Raw genomic sequence first — 20689 nt, 5'->3', positions numbered from 1 at the left:
GTATTGAGAAAGTTTTGTTATTGACCAAATACTTAAATAAATTCATTAAAAATCCTACAATGTGATTTTCTGGATTTTTTTTTCTCATTTTGTCTGTCATAGTTGACGTGTACCTATGATGAAAATTACAGGCCTCTCTCATCTTTTTAAGTGGGAGAACTTGCAAAATTGGTGGCTGACTAAATACTTTTTTCCGCCACTGTAACAATAGACTATTCGAAGAGGGACACAAGCCCACTGTATAGCCTAAACATTCCGTGAGGAGCTTTGAAATACAAAACTATTCGAATGTCAGAGCTAGGGTTGAAGGGCAGAACCCGGTTACTGAGATTTACTGGAATTTACTGCCCAAAACTACTCCCTTTCCTGGGATAAATAACTGCAAGAAACCAGTAAATTATATAAATCATTTATATGAACAGCATGGCATGAAATGGAACTGTTAAATTCTATGCCATGTCTAAATCAGGCTTTTCTACGGCCTCTGCTTGATGAATCATCTAATCAACGCTCAGGGTGGGGACAGACAGCCCATCTCAGTATGGAGCACAGTTCACAATGCTTGTAGACCTATCATCTCATGGTAACTTTTTTTCTTGTGACAGATAGGCCTGCATTTGCTGCAGAATAGCCTATGCTACAGTAATACAAAGACCAAATGCATGTCTAATTTACCCATCTCCATCTGGCTTTTGGGGGTCACCTTATTTCTTTATTGTAAAGATATCTATTTTTAAATTGCAGCTGCAGAGTTTTAGCCTATCACTTGAATATCGTTGCTTTAAATCAGTGCACGCGCGAACACTCTCGCAGTCTTTCTCTCTCTCCATCAACTCTATTCAAATTGCATCCAAAAAAGATAATCCTGTTCTAAATTGATATACAGTATAACCCTATATATAGATGTCCTAGCCTACCTCTTTCAGGTAATAAATACAATGCAGTATTAGCGTTATAGTTAGGCTAGCTAATTAATGATGGGTATTGCATAATAAGCTTCTAACTTATAGCCTCTGTCTCTTACGCAATATGCACACACCTCTGCTCCGCTGGCCTCTCTCCATAAAAAACGCTATTTAGCTCTTGGATGCCCATGCAGGAAAAGCTAGACTAGAATAGCTTGCTGGACATTAATTTTTTTAGCATTTCTTATACAGTGGGGGAAAAAAGTATTTAGTCAGCCACCAATTGTGCAAGTTCTCCCACTTAAAAAGATGAGAGAGGCCTGTAATTTTCATCATAGGTACACGTCAACTATGACAGACAAAATGAGATTTTTTTTCTCCAGAAAATCACATTGTAGGATTTTTAATGAATGTATTTGCAAATTATGGTGGAAAATAAGTATTTGGTCAATAACAATAGGCAGTTTACCCCCAACAACTGCTCCCTGGGCCACCGATGACATAGATGTCAATTAAGGCAGCCCCCCGCACCTCTCTGATTCAGAGGGGTTGGGTTAAATGTGGAAGATACATTTCGATTGAATGCAACGGACTAGGTTTCCCCTTACCCTTCCCTAAATATCTCCCAGGACCTATAAAGCATCCAGCTATCTTAAAGGACTACTAACTGTGTAGCCATATATAAACCTTGTTTGGCATGCACCAATTAGACAATCACACAATTTTGAACCAAAAACATTGATATAAAGTACATGCTAATATTTAACTCTCTATAATAAACCCTTTAAAACCCACTTAAAGGGTACCTTAATTTAGTGTTACAGAGTTTTCCGTTGCACTGTAGAGGACATTTTGAAACATTTTGCAAGGGGCTAGACATGTAGACTTATATTTAGTCCACTCTGAAGTATAATCCAATTGAGCTCAACAAACATTCATCAATTTGATATTTAACTAGGTTAATACACTAACCAGGGAATTCAAACTGCCTGCAGAAGTCCTATAGACATAGCTGGAACTAGGTTACTCACTTCTAAGGCCATACAGAGTGCTGTCAAAGTGGGTTACTGTACGGAGCATCCTCCATTACAACATCAAATGGGTTACTTCACTCAATGAGTCAATTCCAAAGCAACCTACTGTAATGTCCTTGTGCACAAGGACCACTGTGAGTTTGCCGTAAATATGCAGGTCGCCATGTAGATGGATATGCATGTCATATAGAGGGGTAGATACTCTATGTTGATGTTGGGCTCGATTAGAAAACATGCTGTGCAAGGCAAACCGTGGTGGGTTGCATAGCTATCAGGATTTGTAGTTGGACTGGGACATCCTTCCTTACTCCACTTTGGGAAACTCCTTTTTGAAGCAAAAAGGGGCATGTATATGTTCATCTAGTTTTAAAAAGTACTTCCAGTGTGTGTTGGGTGTATGTACGTTCTGCTACTGCTGTTACTGGCTCTGGATTCCTTACAGATAGGAAAGTATCCTGGTAGAGACAGGCATCACAGAAAATGTGGTGGCTTTGTGCAGTCAGGCTTTTGATCCTGTCAGTAACAAGTTTATCCTCATCTGGGAAATTTGGTGTATACTCAACCCTGGCAGGAGTAGAGACGCTTCCTGAATCTAATATCCAATTTCTCCCACACACACCTTTTATTTGAGGGGGGCTTCAGACCTTGATATCCACCCCATCTTGTAGCCTACCACCGTTTCCCTTTTCATTAGGTAATTTCTAATGCTGCTAATACATAAAATCAAAGTTTATTGGTTGCGTACACCGTTTAGCAGATTTTATAGTGGGTGCAGCAAAATGTTTGTTACTAGCTCCTAACAGTACAGTAAAATGTTAAGCAAGTACACAAATATATTTCAGAACGAATCCAATTAACAACCCAAATAACACTATCAGTAATCCAAATGCAGTCTATGCATATATACACCAAAAAGATACACTAAGAATATGTACAGCAGTAGATATATTAAAGTGAGCTATGTCAAGAATGCAGTATATAAAAACACAGTGTGTGAAACCGTACAAAAAAAACAGGAAGTGTCCAGTGTGTATGTAGTCCTTTACACTCTAACCCATATACGGGTTGAAAATGGCAGATTTGGGCACTGATAAGCGCCTAAATTGGAGCGCAGTGGCTGTAAATTACGTCAGAGCACCGGCTCTGTGCTTCACAGTGCTGTATGGGTTTTGATTGACAGCCATTCTGAACTTGAGCACCGCACGTAACAAGAAGTTGCTCCCATCCCTCCCACTTAATTGGGCAACTTTAGCTAAATTTTTGTTGTCTGAGTGAGAAAAAGGCTGTAAATTAAGAGGACTTGATGTATTTTGAAAGATGAGACGTTGAGGATTATTATAAATCCTGCTTTGATGACATACAAGCAAGCCAAACATCCATGAGTCCAAATGTGCACTTTACATTTCCATATCATAAAACTCATGTCATAGACAGTGTCAACGTTTATGATCACTGTTTGTTGTTCAGTTACAAGAAGACATGGCGTCATACACTGGGTTGTTCTGAGCAGAATGAGCCTATGTATGTCTATTGTGAAGAAAATTTGCAACGGAACATACACCTGAATGCACTCATGACTCCTTTCTGTCTACATCAAAATTACGATCTGTTTCTCTGAATTGCCGTGTGAAAGCCTAACACTGTAAGATCTCATTTTTTATTAGCTAGTCATGTTGGCAATAGAACACAAAAGTACATTGAAATTATACTGAACAAAAATATAAACGCAACATGTAAAGTGTTGGTCCCATGTTTCAAGAGCTGAAATAAAGATCCCAGAAATGTTCCATACGCACAAAGTTTATTTCTGTCAGATTTTGTGCACAAATTTGTTTACATCCCTGTTAGTGAGCATTTCTTCTTTTCCAAGATAATCCATCCACCTGACAGGTGTGGCATATCAAGAAGCTGAATAAACAGCATGATCATTACACAGGTGCACCTTGTGCTGGGGAGAATAAAAGGCCACTCTAAAATGTGCAGTTTTGTCACACAACACAATGCCACAGATGTCTCAAGTTTTGAGGGAGCGTGCAATTGGCATGCTGACTGCAGGAATGTCCACCAGAGCTGTTGCCAGAGAATTTAATGTTAATTTCTCTACTATAAGCCGCATCCAACTTAGTTTTAGAGAATTTGGCAGTACATCCAACCGGCCTCAGAACCGCAGACCACGTGTAACCACGCTAGCGCAGGACCTCCACATCCGGCTTCTTCACCTGCGGGATCGTCTGAGACCAGCCACCCGGACAGCTGATGAAACTGAGGAGTATTTCTGTCTGTAATAAAGCACTTTTGTGGGGAAAAACGTATTCTGATTGGCAGGTCCTGGCGCCCCAGTGGGTGGGCATATGCCCTTCCAGGCCCACCCATGGCTATGCCCCTGCCCAGTCATGTGAAATCCATAGATTAGGGCCTAATGAATTTATTTCAAATGACTGATTTCCTTATGAACTGTAACTCAGTAAAATTGTTGAAATTGTTGCGTTTATATTTTTTGTTCAGTATACTTAGGAACTGTGCACACTTTGGAAAGGTGTGTGGCCACTAGGAGACACCAGTTAGTCCTCTCACTCAAACCCTTGTCATTTTTTGTCTTATGTTGCACCTACCTGACATGTTCCAGGAATATTCTTATCATGTTACTGAATGTATCCTGAGTATTTTCAGATTTTGTTATCAACAAATGTGGCGAAAAGTACAGTAAATGTAAAATGCACATAAAATCAACAGTGTAATGTTTAGATTCAGTCTTGTGTCAGGTGGACTGTTGTGTCCTCAACTATGGTCTAATAATTTCCCATAATCTCCAAACTGTTCCCTTTCAATCGCTACCATGCTTATTAGGGTGTAACAGTTCACCAAACCAATGGTTCAGTACGTATTGCAGTTTTGGGGTCAAGGTTCGGTTAAGAAAAATGAAATTCCAACAGTTACTGTAGTTAATTTTTGTTTATTTGGCAAAATACACTAACTTTAAAAATAACCCTATTTGTGGCCCATGTCCTGTTTCTGTGACATCATTCACAATGTTCCTGACATTATCTTTTGTGACAGGGATTGTTATGTTGGGCCTCATACATTTATCAATATAGAGACCCTTTCCGAACGGACCTGAGGACGACCAGTTCCGTATAGACGTGGTCGGATCCGAGTGAGGGAAGCAGCAGAAAAGTCCATTTGTAAGCTATTTTATTAACCAGAGCTGATACAGTGTGAAGGAGTGCAGGCAGAGGAAAGGGCCTTGCGGTGTGTGTACGGTGAGCAAGTGAAACGGGAGCAAGGAGGAGGGAGAGGCAGCAACCAACCGAGCTGACTTGCGCTAGTAGACTAACTTCTAGCTTGTCATTGCTAGGTTATTTATCATCCAATATGATTGCGTAGTACATGTCTTGACTGCATCAAACCGAGAGAAGCTAGTTGGCTAAGATAGCTAGCCAGCAAAGTTAGCTAGCCAGCTAGCTAGGCTAATTGAGTCTGCATGCGCTTTCTTCCTGTCCTACAGTTACAAATAACAAATAGCAGCCTACCTGTTGGCTCTTGTTCGTTGTAGAATATACTTCTCATTTAACTTTTAATTCCATCATTTTAATCCCATCTTCCATTGATTAGATAATCTCCTAACTTGCTTTGCCACACACGGAGGCTCTATGACTGTATTATATAACGGTTAGGTCTAATCCTGGATGCTGATTGGTTAAAACCGCATTCCAGCCGGTGTCTATTCCACAAGTTACCACCGGCTAAAGCTATGATGTTGAAATGCCTATTTACTCTGTTCCATCTCACTGCGCAATCCACTGTCATCAGCCCAGCCAGGCAATTTATAAATTTGATCTCCCCTATAAAAAGCATCTAGCCATTATCTCCCATTTCTTTTAGACTAGAATTAGATTTTTAACAGCGGAGATTTGTATAAATCTTGCTGTTTGTCTCTCCGACATTTGCAACATTGTTTCAATATTCAAATTCTATCTCCAGCTGTCCCATAGTAATGAACGTGTCGGGAGTCGGGCCAGTCGAAATCATGAATCAGCTGGCATCATTTTTATGGATATATACAAAGAAATGTCAATAGAAAACAGGTAAAACGAAACGAAATGCAGCTAGTTTGCTGTCTTTCCAGCTTCAGTTTGAAGTGATTGTGTTAGCTGTGTTGTTGGCTAGCTCCTCTGAACGACAGTGTCCTGACAAGAGAGCACATTTTCTATGCCAGGCGAAATCGCGCATCATTAGCTCCTTGTTATGGATGTATCCAAATATATATCACTAGAGAACAGCTTAAACAAACGCAAATGCAGCTACTTTGCTGTTATTCTGGCTGCACTGTTTGACGTGACTGTAAGTTAGCAGTAGTTGGCTAGCTAGCAAGCAAGGGATAAGAACGTTGCCAGCCAGTATGGCAATGGAACATTTAGAACGAATGACTGGGTCGCGTCCATAGATACAGAACAAAAAGACTGAACAACGGGGTCGCGTATCTGTGGAGGAATTTTGGCCCACTCTTCCATGCAGAACTGCTTTAACTCAGTGACGTGTGGGTTTTCAAGCATGAACTGCTCATTTCAAGTCCTGCCACAACATCTCAATTGGGATTATGTCTGGACTTTGACTAGGCCATTCCAAAACTTCCAATTTTTTGCTTTTTAGCAATTTTCATGTAGACTTGATTGTGTGTTTTGGATCATTGTCTTGCTGCATGACCCAGCTGTGCTTCAGCTTCAGCTCACAGACGGATGGTCTGACATTCTCCTGTAGAATTGTTTGAATAGATGAACATGGTACCTTCAAGCGTTTGGAAATTGCTCCCAAGGATGAACCAGACTTGTAGAGGTCTACAATTTTTTTCTGAGGTCTTGGTTGATTTCTTTTGATTTTCCCATGATGTCAAGCAAAGAGGCACTGAGTTTGAAGGTAGGCCTTGAAATACATCCACAGGTACACCTCCAATTGACTCAAATGATGTAAATTAGCCTATCAGAAGCTTCTAAAGCCATGGATTTTCCAAGCTGTTTAAAGGCACAGTCAACTTAGCGTATATAAACTTCTGACCCACTGGAATTGTGATACAGTGAATTATAAGTGAAATAATCTGTCTGTAAACAATTGTTGGAAAAATGACTTGCGACTTGCCAAAACTATAGTTTGTTAACAAGACATTTATGGAGTGGTTGAAAAACAAGATTTAATGACTCAAACCTAAGTGTATGTAAACTTCCGACTTCAACTGTAAGTGGCCGCTTTGATGACTTGTGATTGGCCAACAACAACAACAAGCGCACCACTCTGCATAGGCTATTCTAGTTGAGCAGTGGAGAACATAATATTAACTTTTTATCCACATCTCTCTGTCCACTATTGTAATCGACTGTGAAGCCAAAATGTTCCCAAACTGGAGATTTAAACAATGATGGAGGATCCTCCAATTCTGGTTTATCGATCCCACCACTCGCCCCCCCAATCGCCATCTACAGAGTTCCCAGCTGCTCCTCACAAAAGGATAGTTTGAAATCCACCAGTTTAAGATTCACATTTTGATTACAACGTGCGAATATGCTGTAGTTGTTTTAACGGAATAGCCTACAATGTTTTTTCAGCTCAGATTTACTAACGAGGCATACAACGCAGCGTAGGCATAGCCTATAGGCATAGTGTTTTTATTGTTTTAAATATATTTTTTATATATTCATTCGTGTTCACAGTGCGGACCGAACCGAGGTCCCCGTAACGAACGGTTTGGTACGAATACATGTACCGTTACAGCCGTAATGCTTATACATTACATATTTATTCTGTAAGAAACACTTAAATTTAGCCCAATCCATTTAGGCCAATTCCCATGAGTGTAAAGGGTTAATGTCTCTATATACATGGGACAGCAACTTTGGCAGTGAGTGTGTGTATTTGTGTGTGTTTGTGAGCATGGGCATATGCATGTGTGTGAGTGTATATGTGAGTACAGGAGTCTTCTGGTTTGTTCCGGGGGCGTCCCTAAAGACGTTTTCAGGATGACGCCTGATGGTCCCAAAGAAACGTTCCCCCCCCAAAAAAATGTGTTTCATTACACAGTAAGCGAGCCCATTAAGGCCCTGATTGGTGAACTACTGATCCATTCACAGCTCTTTGTCTATTAGCAAGGTTAGGGATATCCACACACACAAACAGAGTATGACGTGTGTATGAGGTGTGTGTGTGTGTGTGTGTGTGCTTGTGTGTGTGCGTTTTGTGAATCTATCTTTGTCTCTTACTACAGGAGATGGCGTGTTGGCTGTTCAACAGTCTGTTGGCCTGGAGATTGAAGCTGTTTTTCAGTCTTTCGATCACGGTTTTGATGCACCCATACGTACAGTGCATTCGGAAAGTATTCAGACCCCTTCCATTTTCCCACATTTTGTTACGTTACAGCCTTATTCTAAAATTGATTAAATTACTTTTTTTACTCATCAATCAACACACAATACCCCATAATGACAAAGCAAAAACAGTTTTTTTAGAAAATGTTGCTAATTTCGTTTTTTTTTTAAACAACATCTATTTACATAAGTATTCAGACCCTTTGCTATGAGATTCAAAATTGAGCTCAGGTGCATTGTGTTTCCATTGATCATCCTTGAGATGTTTCTACAACTTGACTGGACTCAACCTTTGGTAAATTCAATTGATTGGACATGATTTGGAAAGGCACACACCTGTCTATATAAGGTCCCACAGTTGACAATGCATGTCAGGGCAAAAACCAAGTCATGAGGTCGAAGGAATTGTCCGTAGAGCTCCAAGACAGGATTGTGTTGAGGCACAGATCTGGGGAAGGGTACCAAAAAATGTCTGCAGCATTGAAGGTCCCCAAGAACACAGTGGCCTCCATCATTCTTAAATGGAAGCACCAAGACTCTTCCTAGAGCTGGCCGCCCGGCCAAACTGAGCAATCGGGGGAGAAGGGCCTTGGTCAGGGAGGTGACCAAGAACCCGATGGTCACTCTGACGGAGCTCAAGAGTTCCTCTGTGGAGATGGGAAAACATTCCAGAAGGACAACCATCTCTGCAGCACTCCACCAATCAGGCATTTATGGTAGTGGCCAGACGGAAGCCACTCCTCAGTAAAAGGCACATGACAGCCCGCTTGGAGTTTGCCAAAAGGCACCTAAAGGACTCTCAGACCATGAGAAACAAGATTCTCTGGTCTGACAAAACCAAGATTGAACTCTTTGGCCTGAATGCCAAGCGTCACCTGGCACCATCCCTACGGTGAAGCATATTGGTGGCAGCATCATGCTGTGGGGATGTTTTTTAGCAGCAGGGACTGGGAGACTAGTCAGGATCGAGGGAAAGATGAACGGAGCAAAGTACAGAGAGATCCTTAATGAAAACCTGCTCCAGAGTGCTCAGGACCTCAGACTGGGGCCAAGACAACGCAGGAGTGGCTTCGGGACAAGTCTCTGAATGTCCTTGAATGGCCCAGCCAGAGCCCGGACTTGAAGCCGATCGGACTTGAAGCCGATCGAACATCTCTGGAGGACCTGAAAATAACTGTGCAGCGACCCTCCCCCTCCAACCTGACAGAGCTTGAGAGGATCTGCAGAGAAGAATGGGAGAAACTTCCCAGATACAGGTGTGCCAAGCTTGTCGCGTCATACCCAAGAAGACTTGAGGCTGTAATCGCTGCTAAAGGTGCTTCAACAAAGTACTGAGTAAAGGATCTGAATACTTATGTAAATGTGATATTTCAGTTGTTGTTGTTTTTTTTACATTTGCAAACATTTCTAAAAACCTGTTTTTGCTTTGTCATTATGGGATACTGTGTTTAGATTGATGAGGGGAAAAAAGCAGTTTAGAATAAGGCTGTAAAAGTCAAGGGGTCTGAATACTTTCCAAAATACTTTTCAGACATTATGGACAGTATATGGATAGATATGTGGTATAGCTGAAGAATACGTAGGCTAGAATAGTATATGTACAGCAATAGTTAAATTGGATAGGCCTTGTCTAGAATACAGTATATACATATGAAGTGGGTAAAACAGTGTGTAAACATTATTAAAGTGACCAGTGTTCCATGTCTATGTACATGTAGTAGTGGTTTCTTTGCAGCAATTCGACCATGAAGGCCTCATTCACACAGTCTCCTCTGAACATTTGATGTTGAGATGTGTCTGTTACTTGAATTCTGTGAAGCATTTATTTGGGCTGCAATTTCTGAGGCTGGTAATGAACTTATCCTCTGCAGCAGGTCCTCATGAGATTCAGTTTCATCATAGCGCTTGATGGTTTCTGCGACTGCACTTGAAGAAACTTTAAAAGTTCTTGAAATGTTCCGTATTGACTGACCTTCATGTCTTAAAGTAATGATGGACTGTTGTTTCTCTTTGCTTATTTGAGCTGTTCTTGCCATAATATGGATTTGGTATTTTACTAAATAGGGCTATCTTCTGTATACCCCCCCCTACCTTGTCACAACACAACTGATTGGCACAAACGCATTAAGAAGGAAAGAAATTCCACAAATTAACTTTTAAGAAGTTTGTTGAAATGCATTCCAGGTGACTACCTCATGAAGCTGGTTGAGAGAATGCCAAGAGTGTGGGTGGCTATTTGAAGAATCTCAAATATAAAATATATTTTGATTTGTTTAACACTTTTTTGGTTACTACATGATTCCATATGTGTTATTTCATAGTTTTCATATTTTATTATTTTTCTACAATGTAAACAATAGTAAAGATAAAGAGAGTCCCTTGAATGAGTAGGTGTGTCCAAACTTTTGACTGGTAGTGTACCTATGAAATGAAAAAAACTGTATATAAATATTATTAAAGTGACCAGTGTTCCATGTCTATGTACATATGTCAGCAGCCTCTAAGGTGCATGGTAGAGTAACCGGGTGATAGTCGGCTAGTGACTGTGACTAAGTTCAGTCTGATGGCCTTGAGATAGAAGCTGTTTTTCAGTGTCTCGGTCCCAGCTTTAATGCACCAGTAACTTGTACTGACGTCGCCTTCTGGATGATAGTGGGGTGAACAGGCCGTGGCTCAGGTGGTTGATGTCCTTAATTATCTTTTTGGCCTACCTGTGACATCGGTATTGTAGCTGTCCTGGAGGGCAGGCAGTTGGGCAGACCGCACCACCCTCTGGAAAGCCCTGCGGTTGTGGACGGTGTAGTTGCCCTACCAGGTGGTGGTACAGCCCGACAGGATGCTCTCAATGGTGTATTTGTAAAAGTTTGTGAGGGTCTTAGGGGCCAAGTCTTCAGCCTCCTTAGGTTAAAGAGGCACTGTTGCGCCTTCTTCACTACAATGTCTGTGTGGGTGGACCATTTCAGATTGTCAGTGACGTGTACGGCGAGGAACTTGAAGCTTTTCACCTTATCCACTGCGGCCGTCGATGTGGATGGGGGCGTGGTCCCTCTGCTGTTTCCTGAATTCCACGATCAGCTCCATTGTTTTGTTGAGGGAGAGGTTATTTTCCTGGCACCACTCTGCCAGGGCCCTCATCTCCTCCCTGTAGGCTGTCTCGTCATTGTTGGTAATCAGGACTACTACTGTTGTGTCGTCTGCAAACTTGATGATTGAGTTGGAGGCCTGCGTTGCTACGCAGTCATGGGTGAACAGGGAGTGCAGGAGGGGGCTGAGCACGCACCCTTGTGGGGCCCCTGTGTTGAGGATAAGCGAAGTGGAGGTGTTGTTTCCTACCTTCACCACCTGGGGCGGCCCGTCAGGAAGTCCACGACCCAGTTGCACAGGGTGGGGTTCAGACCCAGGGCTCCAAGCTTAATGTTGAGCTTGGAGGGTACTATGGTGTTGAAGGCTGAGCTATAGTCAATGAACAGCATTCTTACATTGGTATTCCTCTTGTCCAGATGGGATAGGGCAGTGTGCAATGCGATTGCATTGTCAGTGGATCTATTGGGGCGGCATGCAAATTGAAGTGGGTCCAGGGTGTCAGGTAAGGTAGAGGTGATATGATGCTTAACTAGCCTCTCAAAGCACTTCATGATGACAGAAGTGAGTGCTACGGGGCGATAGCCATTGAGTTCAGTTACCTTTGCTTTTTGGGTACAGGAACAATGGTGGACATCTTGAAGCAAGTGGGAACAGCAGACTGGGATCAGCAGACTGGGATACGTAGAGACTGAATGTGTCCGTAAACACTCCAGCCAGCTGGTCTGCGCATGCTCTGAGAACGAGGGATGCCATCTGGGCTGGCAGCCTTGCGAGAGTTAACACGCTTAAATGTCTTACTCACGTCGGCCACGGAGAACGAGAGCCCACAGTCCTTCGGAGCGGGCTGCGTCGGTGGCACTGTGTTATCCTCAAAGCGGATGAAGAAGGTGTTTAGCTTGTCCGGGATCAAGTTCATGTAATTCTCAGAGGCTACCCGGAACATATCCCAGTCCACGTGATCAAAACAATCTTGAGGCATGGATTCCGATTGGTCAGACCAGCGTTGAATAGACCTTAGCACGGGTACTTCCTGTTGGAGTTTCTGCCTATAGGAAGGGAGGAGCAAAATGGAGTCGTGATCTGATTTGCCGAAGGGTGGGCGGGGGAGGGCCTTGTAGGCATCGCGGAAGGGGGAGTAACAGTGATTGAGCGTTTTAGCAGCGCGAGTACTATAGTCAATGTGTTGATAGAACTTCGGTAGTGTTTTCCTCCAATTTGCTTTGTTAAAATCCCCAGCTACAATAAATGCGGCCTCAGGATATGTGGTTTCCAGTTTGCACAGAGTCCAGTGTAGCTCCTTGAGGGCCGTCGTGGTATCGACTTGAGGGGGAATATACACGGCTGTGACTATAACCGAAGATAATTATCTTGGGAGGTAATACGGACAGCATTTGATTGTGAGGTATTCTAGGTCAGGTGAACAAAAGGACCTGAGTTTCTGTACGTTATCACAATCACACCATCAGTAGTTAATCATGAAACATACACCCCCACCTTTCTTCTTCCCGGAGAGTTCTTTATTCCTGTCAGCGCAATGTACTGAGAACCCAGCTGGCTGTATGGACGGGGACAGTATATCCGGAGAGAGCCATGATTCCGTGAAACAGAGTATGGTACAGTCCCTGATGTCTCTCTGGAACTTGATCCTCGCCCTGAGCTCGTCTACTTTATTGTCCAGAGACTGAACTTTAGCGAGTAATATACTCGGCAGCGGTGGATGGTGTGTACGCTTCCTGAGTCGGACTAGAAGTCCACTCCGAATACCTCTTCTCTGCCGGCGGCGTCTTGGAGCAGCCTCTTGGATAAGTAAAATTGCCCTGGGGGGTACGAAAAAGTTAGGGAAAGTTGTATTCCTGGTCGTAATGCTGGTGAGTTACCACCGCTCTGATATCCAATAGTTCTTTCCGGCTGTATGTAATAACACAAAAAAACGTTCTGGGCTAATAATGTAAGAAATAACACACAAAAACAAAATATTGCAAAGTTGCTTAGGAGCTAGAAGCAGAGCTGCCATGTCTGTCGGCGCCACCTTGGAAACAGTCCTTGCACATCACTAAGTAATGACCTATGGGAACGTTATCTAAAGTTCTGGGAATGTTTGTTGTTAGCTGGGGACCTACAACAGAATGAACAATACTCCACTGGAGCTGTCAGAGTATCTCATTTTTATGTTGTAGACATTTAGCAGAGCAATTAGGGTTAGGTTTTTGATGCCATTCCATTGGCTCCGTTCCAGCCATTATTATGAGCCGTCCTTCCCTCAACAGCCTCCACTGATTGATAGAGCCTGTAACCAACAGCTATGCATGCACTTTCTTAAGGTGGCTACACAGTGTTGTCCATTTAATATTTTTTCTACATTTTGCTACATTGCCATGGCAGCCAGCTGTGAGGCAATGTTTCCAGGGCAACAGAGGCCCTCACCCCTCCAAACCCCCACAAGCCCGTGTAGACAATCAGGACAGAGATGGAACAAAGAGTCTTACTGCGTGTGCGTGTGCGTGCGTGCTACACACGTGTTCTTGCATACATGCGTGTTTATAGAAGTGTTGGTTAATGGAAGAGACTTGGTTGAGGGTGAAGTCACTCCCGGACTTGACATGCACCACGACAGCATGGAGGAGCAGTGTGTGGGTCCAGAGCAAATCTCATATGGCTATGCTTGTCTTAGAGCGTGTTGTTAAGTCTGTTGACTGAAGCCAAATCAATCTCATCTCCAAATGTTTGAGTATATTTTGATAGCTTGTTGTGTTTGTCGAAGAGGGAGCCAAATCAATCTCATCCGCCTATGTGTGCTTGTCTGTTGGCTTTTCCAGCTTTGAGATATTTAGATTGACGTCAGTGAATTTGATTAGAAAATATAATCTGCATTGGTCAAGATGCTCCATGCATGCACTGCAAGAGTGTAAGCCAGATTGTCACTAGGTAAACTCTCTCCTCAACATGATGCTTTTCTTCAGATATTCAAATAGGGGATCAGTGGCTTTTTCTTTGCAACTCTACCTAGAAGGTCAGCATCCCGGAGTCGCCTCTTCACTGTTGATGTTGAGACTGGTGTTTTGCGGGGACTATTTAATGAAGCTGCCAGTTGAGGACCTGTGATGCGCCTGTTTCTCAAACTAGACACTCTAATATATTTGTTATCTTGCTCAGTTGTGCACCGGGGCCTCCCACTCCTTTTTATATTCTGGTTAGAGCCAGTTTGCGCTGTTCTGTGGAGGGAGTAGTACACAGCGTTGTACGAGATCTTCAGTTTCTTGGCAATTTCTCGCATGGAATAGCCTTCATTTCTCAGAACAAGAATATACTGACGAGTTTCAGAAGAAAGTTATTTGTTTCTGGCCATTTTGAGCCTGTAATCGAACCCACAATTGCTGATGTTCCAGATACTCAACTAGTCTCAAGAAGGCCAGTTTTAATGCTTCTTTAATCAGCACAACAGTTTTCAGCTGTGCTAACACAATTGCAAAAGGGTTTTCTAATGATCAATTAGCCTTTTAAAATGATAAACTTGCTAATAATGGGCCTCTGTACGCCTATGTAGATTTTCCATTAATAATCAGCTGTTTCCAGCTACAATAGCCATTTACAACATTAACAATGTCTACACTGTATTTCTGATCAATTTGATGTTATTTTAATGGACAAAAAAATTGATTTTCTTTCGAAAACAAGGACATTTCTAAGTGACCCCAAACTTTTGAACGGTAGTGTACCATCACAGTGCCCATAATTTAATCTTAAACTGAGGCAGCATCCCACAGCAGCAGCCTGCCTTATAACCACCTGTTTATCTATTCTGCTATTGTGTACTTTACTGATCTCTTCTTCCTAAGTATTCATGTGTTTTCTCTGTCTTTTTTGGGGATGGTTCCCAAGCTTTTTGGGAGCATTTTGGCAAGTCCAGGCTGGCCCATTTGTAAACATTGAAATGTTTGTGGATCAACTGTCTTTTCTGGATGTTAGTCTTTCTGTAAATCTGATTCAGTGAGAGTAACACGCATCTCTGCTCAATCGCACAGAGGGAGCAGTCCAGTAGGTAGCCATGGAAACCTGAAGTCTCCTCTTTGGTGAAAGCAAGGACATTTTTCATTGTGTGGCATAGTTAAGAGTACAAACACTGATCCTACAGAACTAGAATGAGAGATTATATTTATATGACTGATCCATCCATTACCAATGACTCAATCATGTAATTACAACAGGTGTTACATCACAACCATCCATACAGTGAGGGAAAAAAGTATTTGATCCCCTGCTGATTTTGTACGTTTGCCCACTGACAAAGACATGATCAGTCTATAATTTTAATGGTAGGTTTATTTGAACTGTGAGAGACAGAATAACAACAAAAAAAACAGATAAACGCATGTCAAAAATGTTATAAATTGATTTGCATTTTAATGAGGGAAATAAGTATTTGACCCCTCTGCAAAACATGACTTAGTACTTGGTGAAAAACCCTTGTTGGCAATCAGAGGTCAGACGTTTCTTGTAGTTGGCCACCAGGTTTGCAGACATCTCAGGAGGGATTTTGTCCCACTCCTCTTTGCAGATCTTCTCCAAGTCATTAAGGTTTCGAGGCCGACGTTTGGCAACTTGAACCTTCAGCTCCCTCCACAGATTTTCTATGGGATTAAGGTCTGGAGACTGGCTAGGCCACTCCAGGACCTTAATGTGCTTCTTCTTGAACCACTCCTTTGTTGCCTTGGCCGTGAGTTTTGGGTCATTGTCATGCTGGAATACCCATCCACGACCCATTTTCAATGCCCTAGCTGAGGGAAGGAGGTTCTCACCCAAAATTTGACGGTACATGGCCCCGTCCATCGTCCCTTTGATGCGGTGAAGTTGTCCTGTCCCCTTAGCAGAAAAACACCCCCAAAGCATAATGTTTCCACCTCCATGTTTGACGGTGGGGATGGTGTTCTTGGGGTCATAGGCAGCATTCCTCCTCCTCCAAACACGGCGAGTTGAGTTGATGCCAAAGAGCTCAATTTTGGTCTCATCTGACCACAACACTTTCACCCAGTTCTCCTCTGAATCATTCAGATGTTCATTGGCAAACTTCAGACGGGCCTGTATATGTGCTTTCTTGAGCAGGGGGACCTTGCGGGCGCTGCAGGATTTCAGTCCTTCACGGCGTAGTGTGTTACCAATTGTTTTCTTGGTGACTATGGTCCCAGCTGCCTTGAGATCATTGACAAGATCCTCCCGTGTAGTTCTGGGCTGATTCCTCACCGTTCTCATGATCATTGCAACTCCACAAGGTGAGATCTTGCATGGAGCCCCCAGGCCGAGGGAGATTGACAGTTATTTTGTGTTTCTTCCATTTGCGAATAATCGCACCAACTGTTGTCATCTTCTCACCAAGCTGCTTGGCGATGGTCTTGTAGCCCATTCCAGCCTTGTGTAGGTCTACAATCTTGTCCCTGACATCCTTGGAGAGCTCTTTGGTCTTGGCCATGGTGGAGAGTTTGGAATCTGATTGATTGATTGCTTCTGTGGACAGGTGTCTTTAATACAGGTAACAAGCTGAGATTAGGAGCACTCCCTTTAAGAGTGTGCTCCTAATCTCAGCTCGTTACCTGTATAAAAGACACCTGGGAGCCAGAAATCTTTCTGATTGAGAGGGGGTAAAATACTTATTTTTGACATGCGTTATTCTGGATTTTTTTGTTGTTATTCTGTCTCTCACTGTTCAAATAAACCTACCATTAAAATTATAGACTGATCATTTCTTTGTCAGTGGGCAAACGTACAAAATCAGCAGGGGATCAAATACTTTTTTCCCTCACTGTATATGTAGGGCCTACCTACACTGTGGCGGAGAGTTAAAGAGCTGCATTCACATGTGGTTTTCAGCACCAACGTATTATGGTCCAGTCATTGTGTACAATTATTTGGTGATTGTTCTTTTCTTTCTACATGTCATGTCTGGTCTTCGTCAGCCCAGTGCTTTGGCCCTGCTGCAGATACTCTGTCTCCTTTCATCTATAAGCTCCGGTCCCCACAGAGGCCCAAAGGTAGAAGCAGATCCCCTGTTCTTCCCTCAGAGACAGGCCTGAGAGAGAGAGCGAGATGAGGTGTTTGGGAGGAAAGACGAAGTCACAAAGTGCATAAAGCAGTAGAGATGGAAAGTGGTTTTAGGCTGAGGGAGGGAATAAGGGAGATGAAGAGGCTGCTATACTGAGATATAACAAACTCTAATTCTGTTCAATTAGATATGCTCCTAATTAATTGGGCTTTGTTTTGTTTTGTGTTGTTTGGGTATGTGGTAGCTGAACAGACTTGACAAGCACCAAACCACAAACCACCAAATCACATAATTTTCCTGTGCTATTCTGTGTCTGGTAGGGTAGGCATGATTCATCTTATTTTTCAAGAGGTTTTTGGGTTTGTTTTGTATATAAAGACCAAGGAAAGAGTAAAGGCAGAGAGGGGCTCAGACAAGGGGGCTTTTTTCACGGCAGACACAATACCTTGAACGACACAAAAGCTTTCAAATCAAACACTGTCATGAAGTCAAATGCCAAGGTAAATGTCAATATCTCTATTCCCAGGAATGCCACAATGCCTGTTTGTTATAAATGCACAGTCTATTGATTCACACCCTCACTTATTTTATCTCTTCGCTCTCCTCTCCAGCTGTCCACCGCTTCCTGAACAGCAGTATGTTGGTGTCTCAGGAGGACAGGGATCTGGAAACCAGTAGCTAGGGAGCAGGAGCTACAGGGCCCATGGTGTCCATCTGCTACTCTGTTCCCCTGTGAGACTGTCTTTGTGTCAGGGATCGAGAGGTGGACACACACACAACCAAGGACTATCTAACAGCAGGACTGCACCACTTTGCAGGGCACTGGAGGGCCACTGGGCAGAAGGTTGGCATCTGGCTGGCAGAGAGAGGGCAGAGAGTGGGTACTGTGGTGGGCAGGCGACCGCAGCGCCGAGATTACAGATTAGGAGATTAGGGAGAGCAGCAGGTCAGGGCACATCATCCTGACAAAGCCTGCACTTCCACCAACACTACACAGCAGAATTCAATTAAACCCTACAGCTACTGGCAGGCAGTGGCCCAGCCTCACATACACATACACTCACACACAAATATACAAAGAATCTCCACTGCTGGACAGCTGCTGAGCTCCCCTTCTCTCCTTTCCTGTTTGATGATCAGCGCCAGATGGAGTGATGGGATTTTTTTCTTTTGATTGATTTGTCTTTTTTTAATCCAGTCACTCATTGCCTCACAGTTCCTTTGAGGGCATTCATTGGTAAGTCGTTTTAAGGTTGTCATATCTACTTTTCTTAAGACTCTGTGGCAATCCCCTTTGTCATTACGGTCAGAATGCTTTGACCGTAATATTATATTATTATTATTATATTACTTTAGGAGGTTTTACAGGACTGCTTTTTCTCTGGCTGAAGAGCACTGGAATTCTGATGGTCACGCAGACTTGTTGAGGCTACACTGCAGTGAATATTTGAGAACTAGACTACACGACACCTGACCCTATGTTCTAGAGGAGAAGAACACAAGGTCCTGAGTAGCTCTGCTCTTTCTACAAGTCTCAGAATCTCAGAATTGGATCTTCTTACAGAAAAAATAAAGCTTGCGCGAGACAGGGGCAGAGAAGTGAGAGGAGAGGGGGAGACGTGTTATTTGTTCAGGTTGACTAGAGACTCGATAGAGCTTCTTTCATGCCAGCCTGCCTGCAGTCGCCGCCTTATTTTACCCTCCTTCTCCCGTCTAGCCCGCTAGAGCATACTAATCAGAAGACTGCTTCAGCACTTCACAGAGGACCTCCTAACACCAGGGCGGGCTACTCACATGGACGGCTGAGATTACATTAATGACTCACTACCTGACTTTTACCATGGATATCACTATAGGTGGATATGACTGCTAACACAGCGTTATAAGCTCTGACAGTTTCTCAGAATCTAGCAGTGTACAATTTGTGCAGAGTTCGTCAGAGTTTTGTATGTGCAGACACTCTGGAGCTCTGCTGGAGCTCCCATCCAGGACTGGAGCAGTGCTGTGAGTGGACAGCCGGGGCTGGGTGGGTGATAGGTGTGAAGAGCGGCAGCTGCGTGCAGAGAGACTGAGAGCGGGGGGAAGCAACAGACACAGACTCTCAGACAAACTGTTTAGTGTGAGACACTGAGAGACTCACTGTGGAGCAGCGGCTCTCCCTCTCTCTGTCTGTCGGGCTGGGAGAGTGTTCTCTCTGAGCCAGCCAGCACACTGAGTGGAGCTGAGGCCAGCAGGTTGGGGACGGTGGCAGGAAACAGCGCATGGTATTGGGGGGGCCGGGTGCCCTACGTCACCCAGCACCGGGAGGGGCACTGGGGTTGGGGCTGGATGTGGGGAAGCCCTGGGGGGGCAAGGGTCCAGAGGTCAGGGGAGCTGAGGCCCTTGTTGACAGGCGGGGCCAGTGTGGAGCGGGGTGGTTGGACGGCAGGGGCCAGGGCCGGTGGAGGAGGCATGCGGTGCTCACTGAGGGTGTGGGTTCTGCTGGGCTCCCTGGGCCTCGTCTTTCTCACCTCCCTCTTCTTCTCCATCTCCCTGAGGGGGGGTGTTGGCCTGCCCTACCTGGAGCCCCCCGGGTGGGAGGAGTCCCGCCGAGTCAAACTTGTGCCCAACTACGCTGGTGCCCACCAGCTGGGCTCACTGGAGGGCACCCAGCAGCAGAAGACATGTGCCTGCTCCCGCTGTGTGGGGGACCCTGGGGTGTCTGAATGGTTTGATGAGAACTACGACCCGGACATCTCCCCTGTGTGGACACGGGACAACATCCAGCTGCCTTCAGACGTCTACTACTGGTGGGTGGTAAGTGATCCAGCTGAACAGCTTCTATGTTTTATTCAATTTTACCCGTCCTCTATCGTTCTTCTGGTCTCCCTGGAAAGAATGAGAGCAGCTCTGCCAATCATATTAAAGGAAGGCAAGCACATGTTCGGTCTGTTAAAGAGGACATTGAGTAATGTCTGAAAACTGAAATTAACAATTCAGACAGAGCTGGAAAAATAGCCCCTGTAATTCTGTTTGAAATACAGACAGGAAAGCACGCCTAGGTGATTACGTAGCTAAAAGAGGTTGTTATTTTTAACAGACACGAACACTAAAGTAGAAGAGGTGTGAGAGAAAGAGGCTGACCTGTGAGAAGTAGCATTTAGAAAACTAAGTTAGTTTGTGTTTGGTCAGAAGTTTAGCTTATTTAGTGTCACGTCCTTGAGTTTCTGGCCTGGCTTTATATATGCTGAACAAAAATATAAACTCAACATGTAAAGTGTTGGTCCCATTTTTCATGAG

The 20689-nt window shown here is 43.7% G+C and overlaps 1 protein-coding gene across 1 annotated transcript in view; it reads left to right on the top strand.

Moving 5' to 3' along the window:
• The window catches only part of LOC121576668 (CMP-N-acetylneuraminate-beta-galactosamide-alpha-2,3-sialyltransferase 2-like), a 49420-nt gene that overhangs the window by 9877 nt on the left and 18854 nt on the right, over nt 1-20689 (top strand). Inside the window, exon 2 of the mRNA XM_041890013.2 lies at nt 18022-20206. Coding sequence (XP_041745947.2) covers nt 19739-20206 — 468 coding nt within the window. The 5' untranslated portion in view covers nt 18022-19738. The remainder of the gene's footprint in view (nt 1-18021; nt 20207-20689) is intronic.

Source organism: Coregonus clupeaformis, chromosome 29, assembly GCF_020615455.1.
Source record: "Coregonus clupeaformis isolate EN_2021a chromosome 29, ASM2061545v1, whole genome shotgun sequence".
NCBI classification, from domain to species: domain Eukaryota; kingdom Metazoa; phylum Chordata; class Actinopteri; order Salmoniformes; family Salmonidae; genus Coregonus; species Coregonus clupeaformis.
Note: the sequence above shows the minus strand (reverse complement) of the source record. Positions and strands in the feature narration are given on the sequence as shown.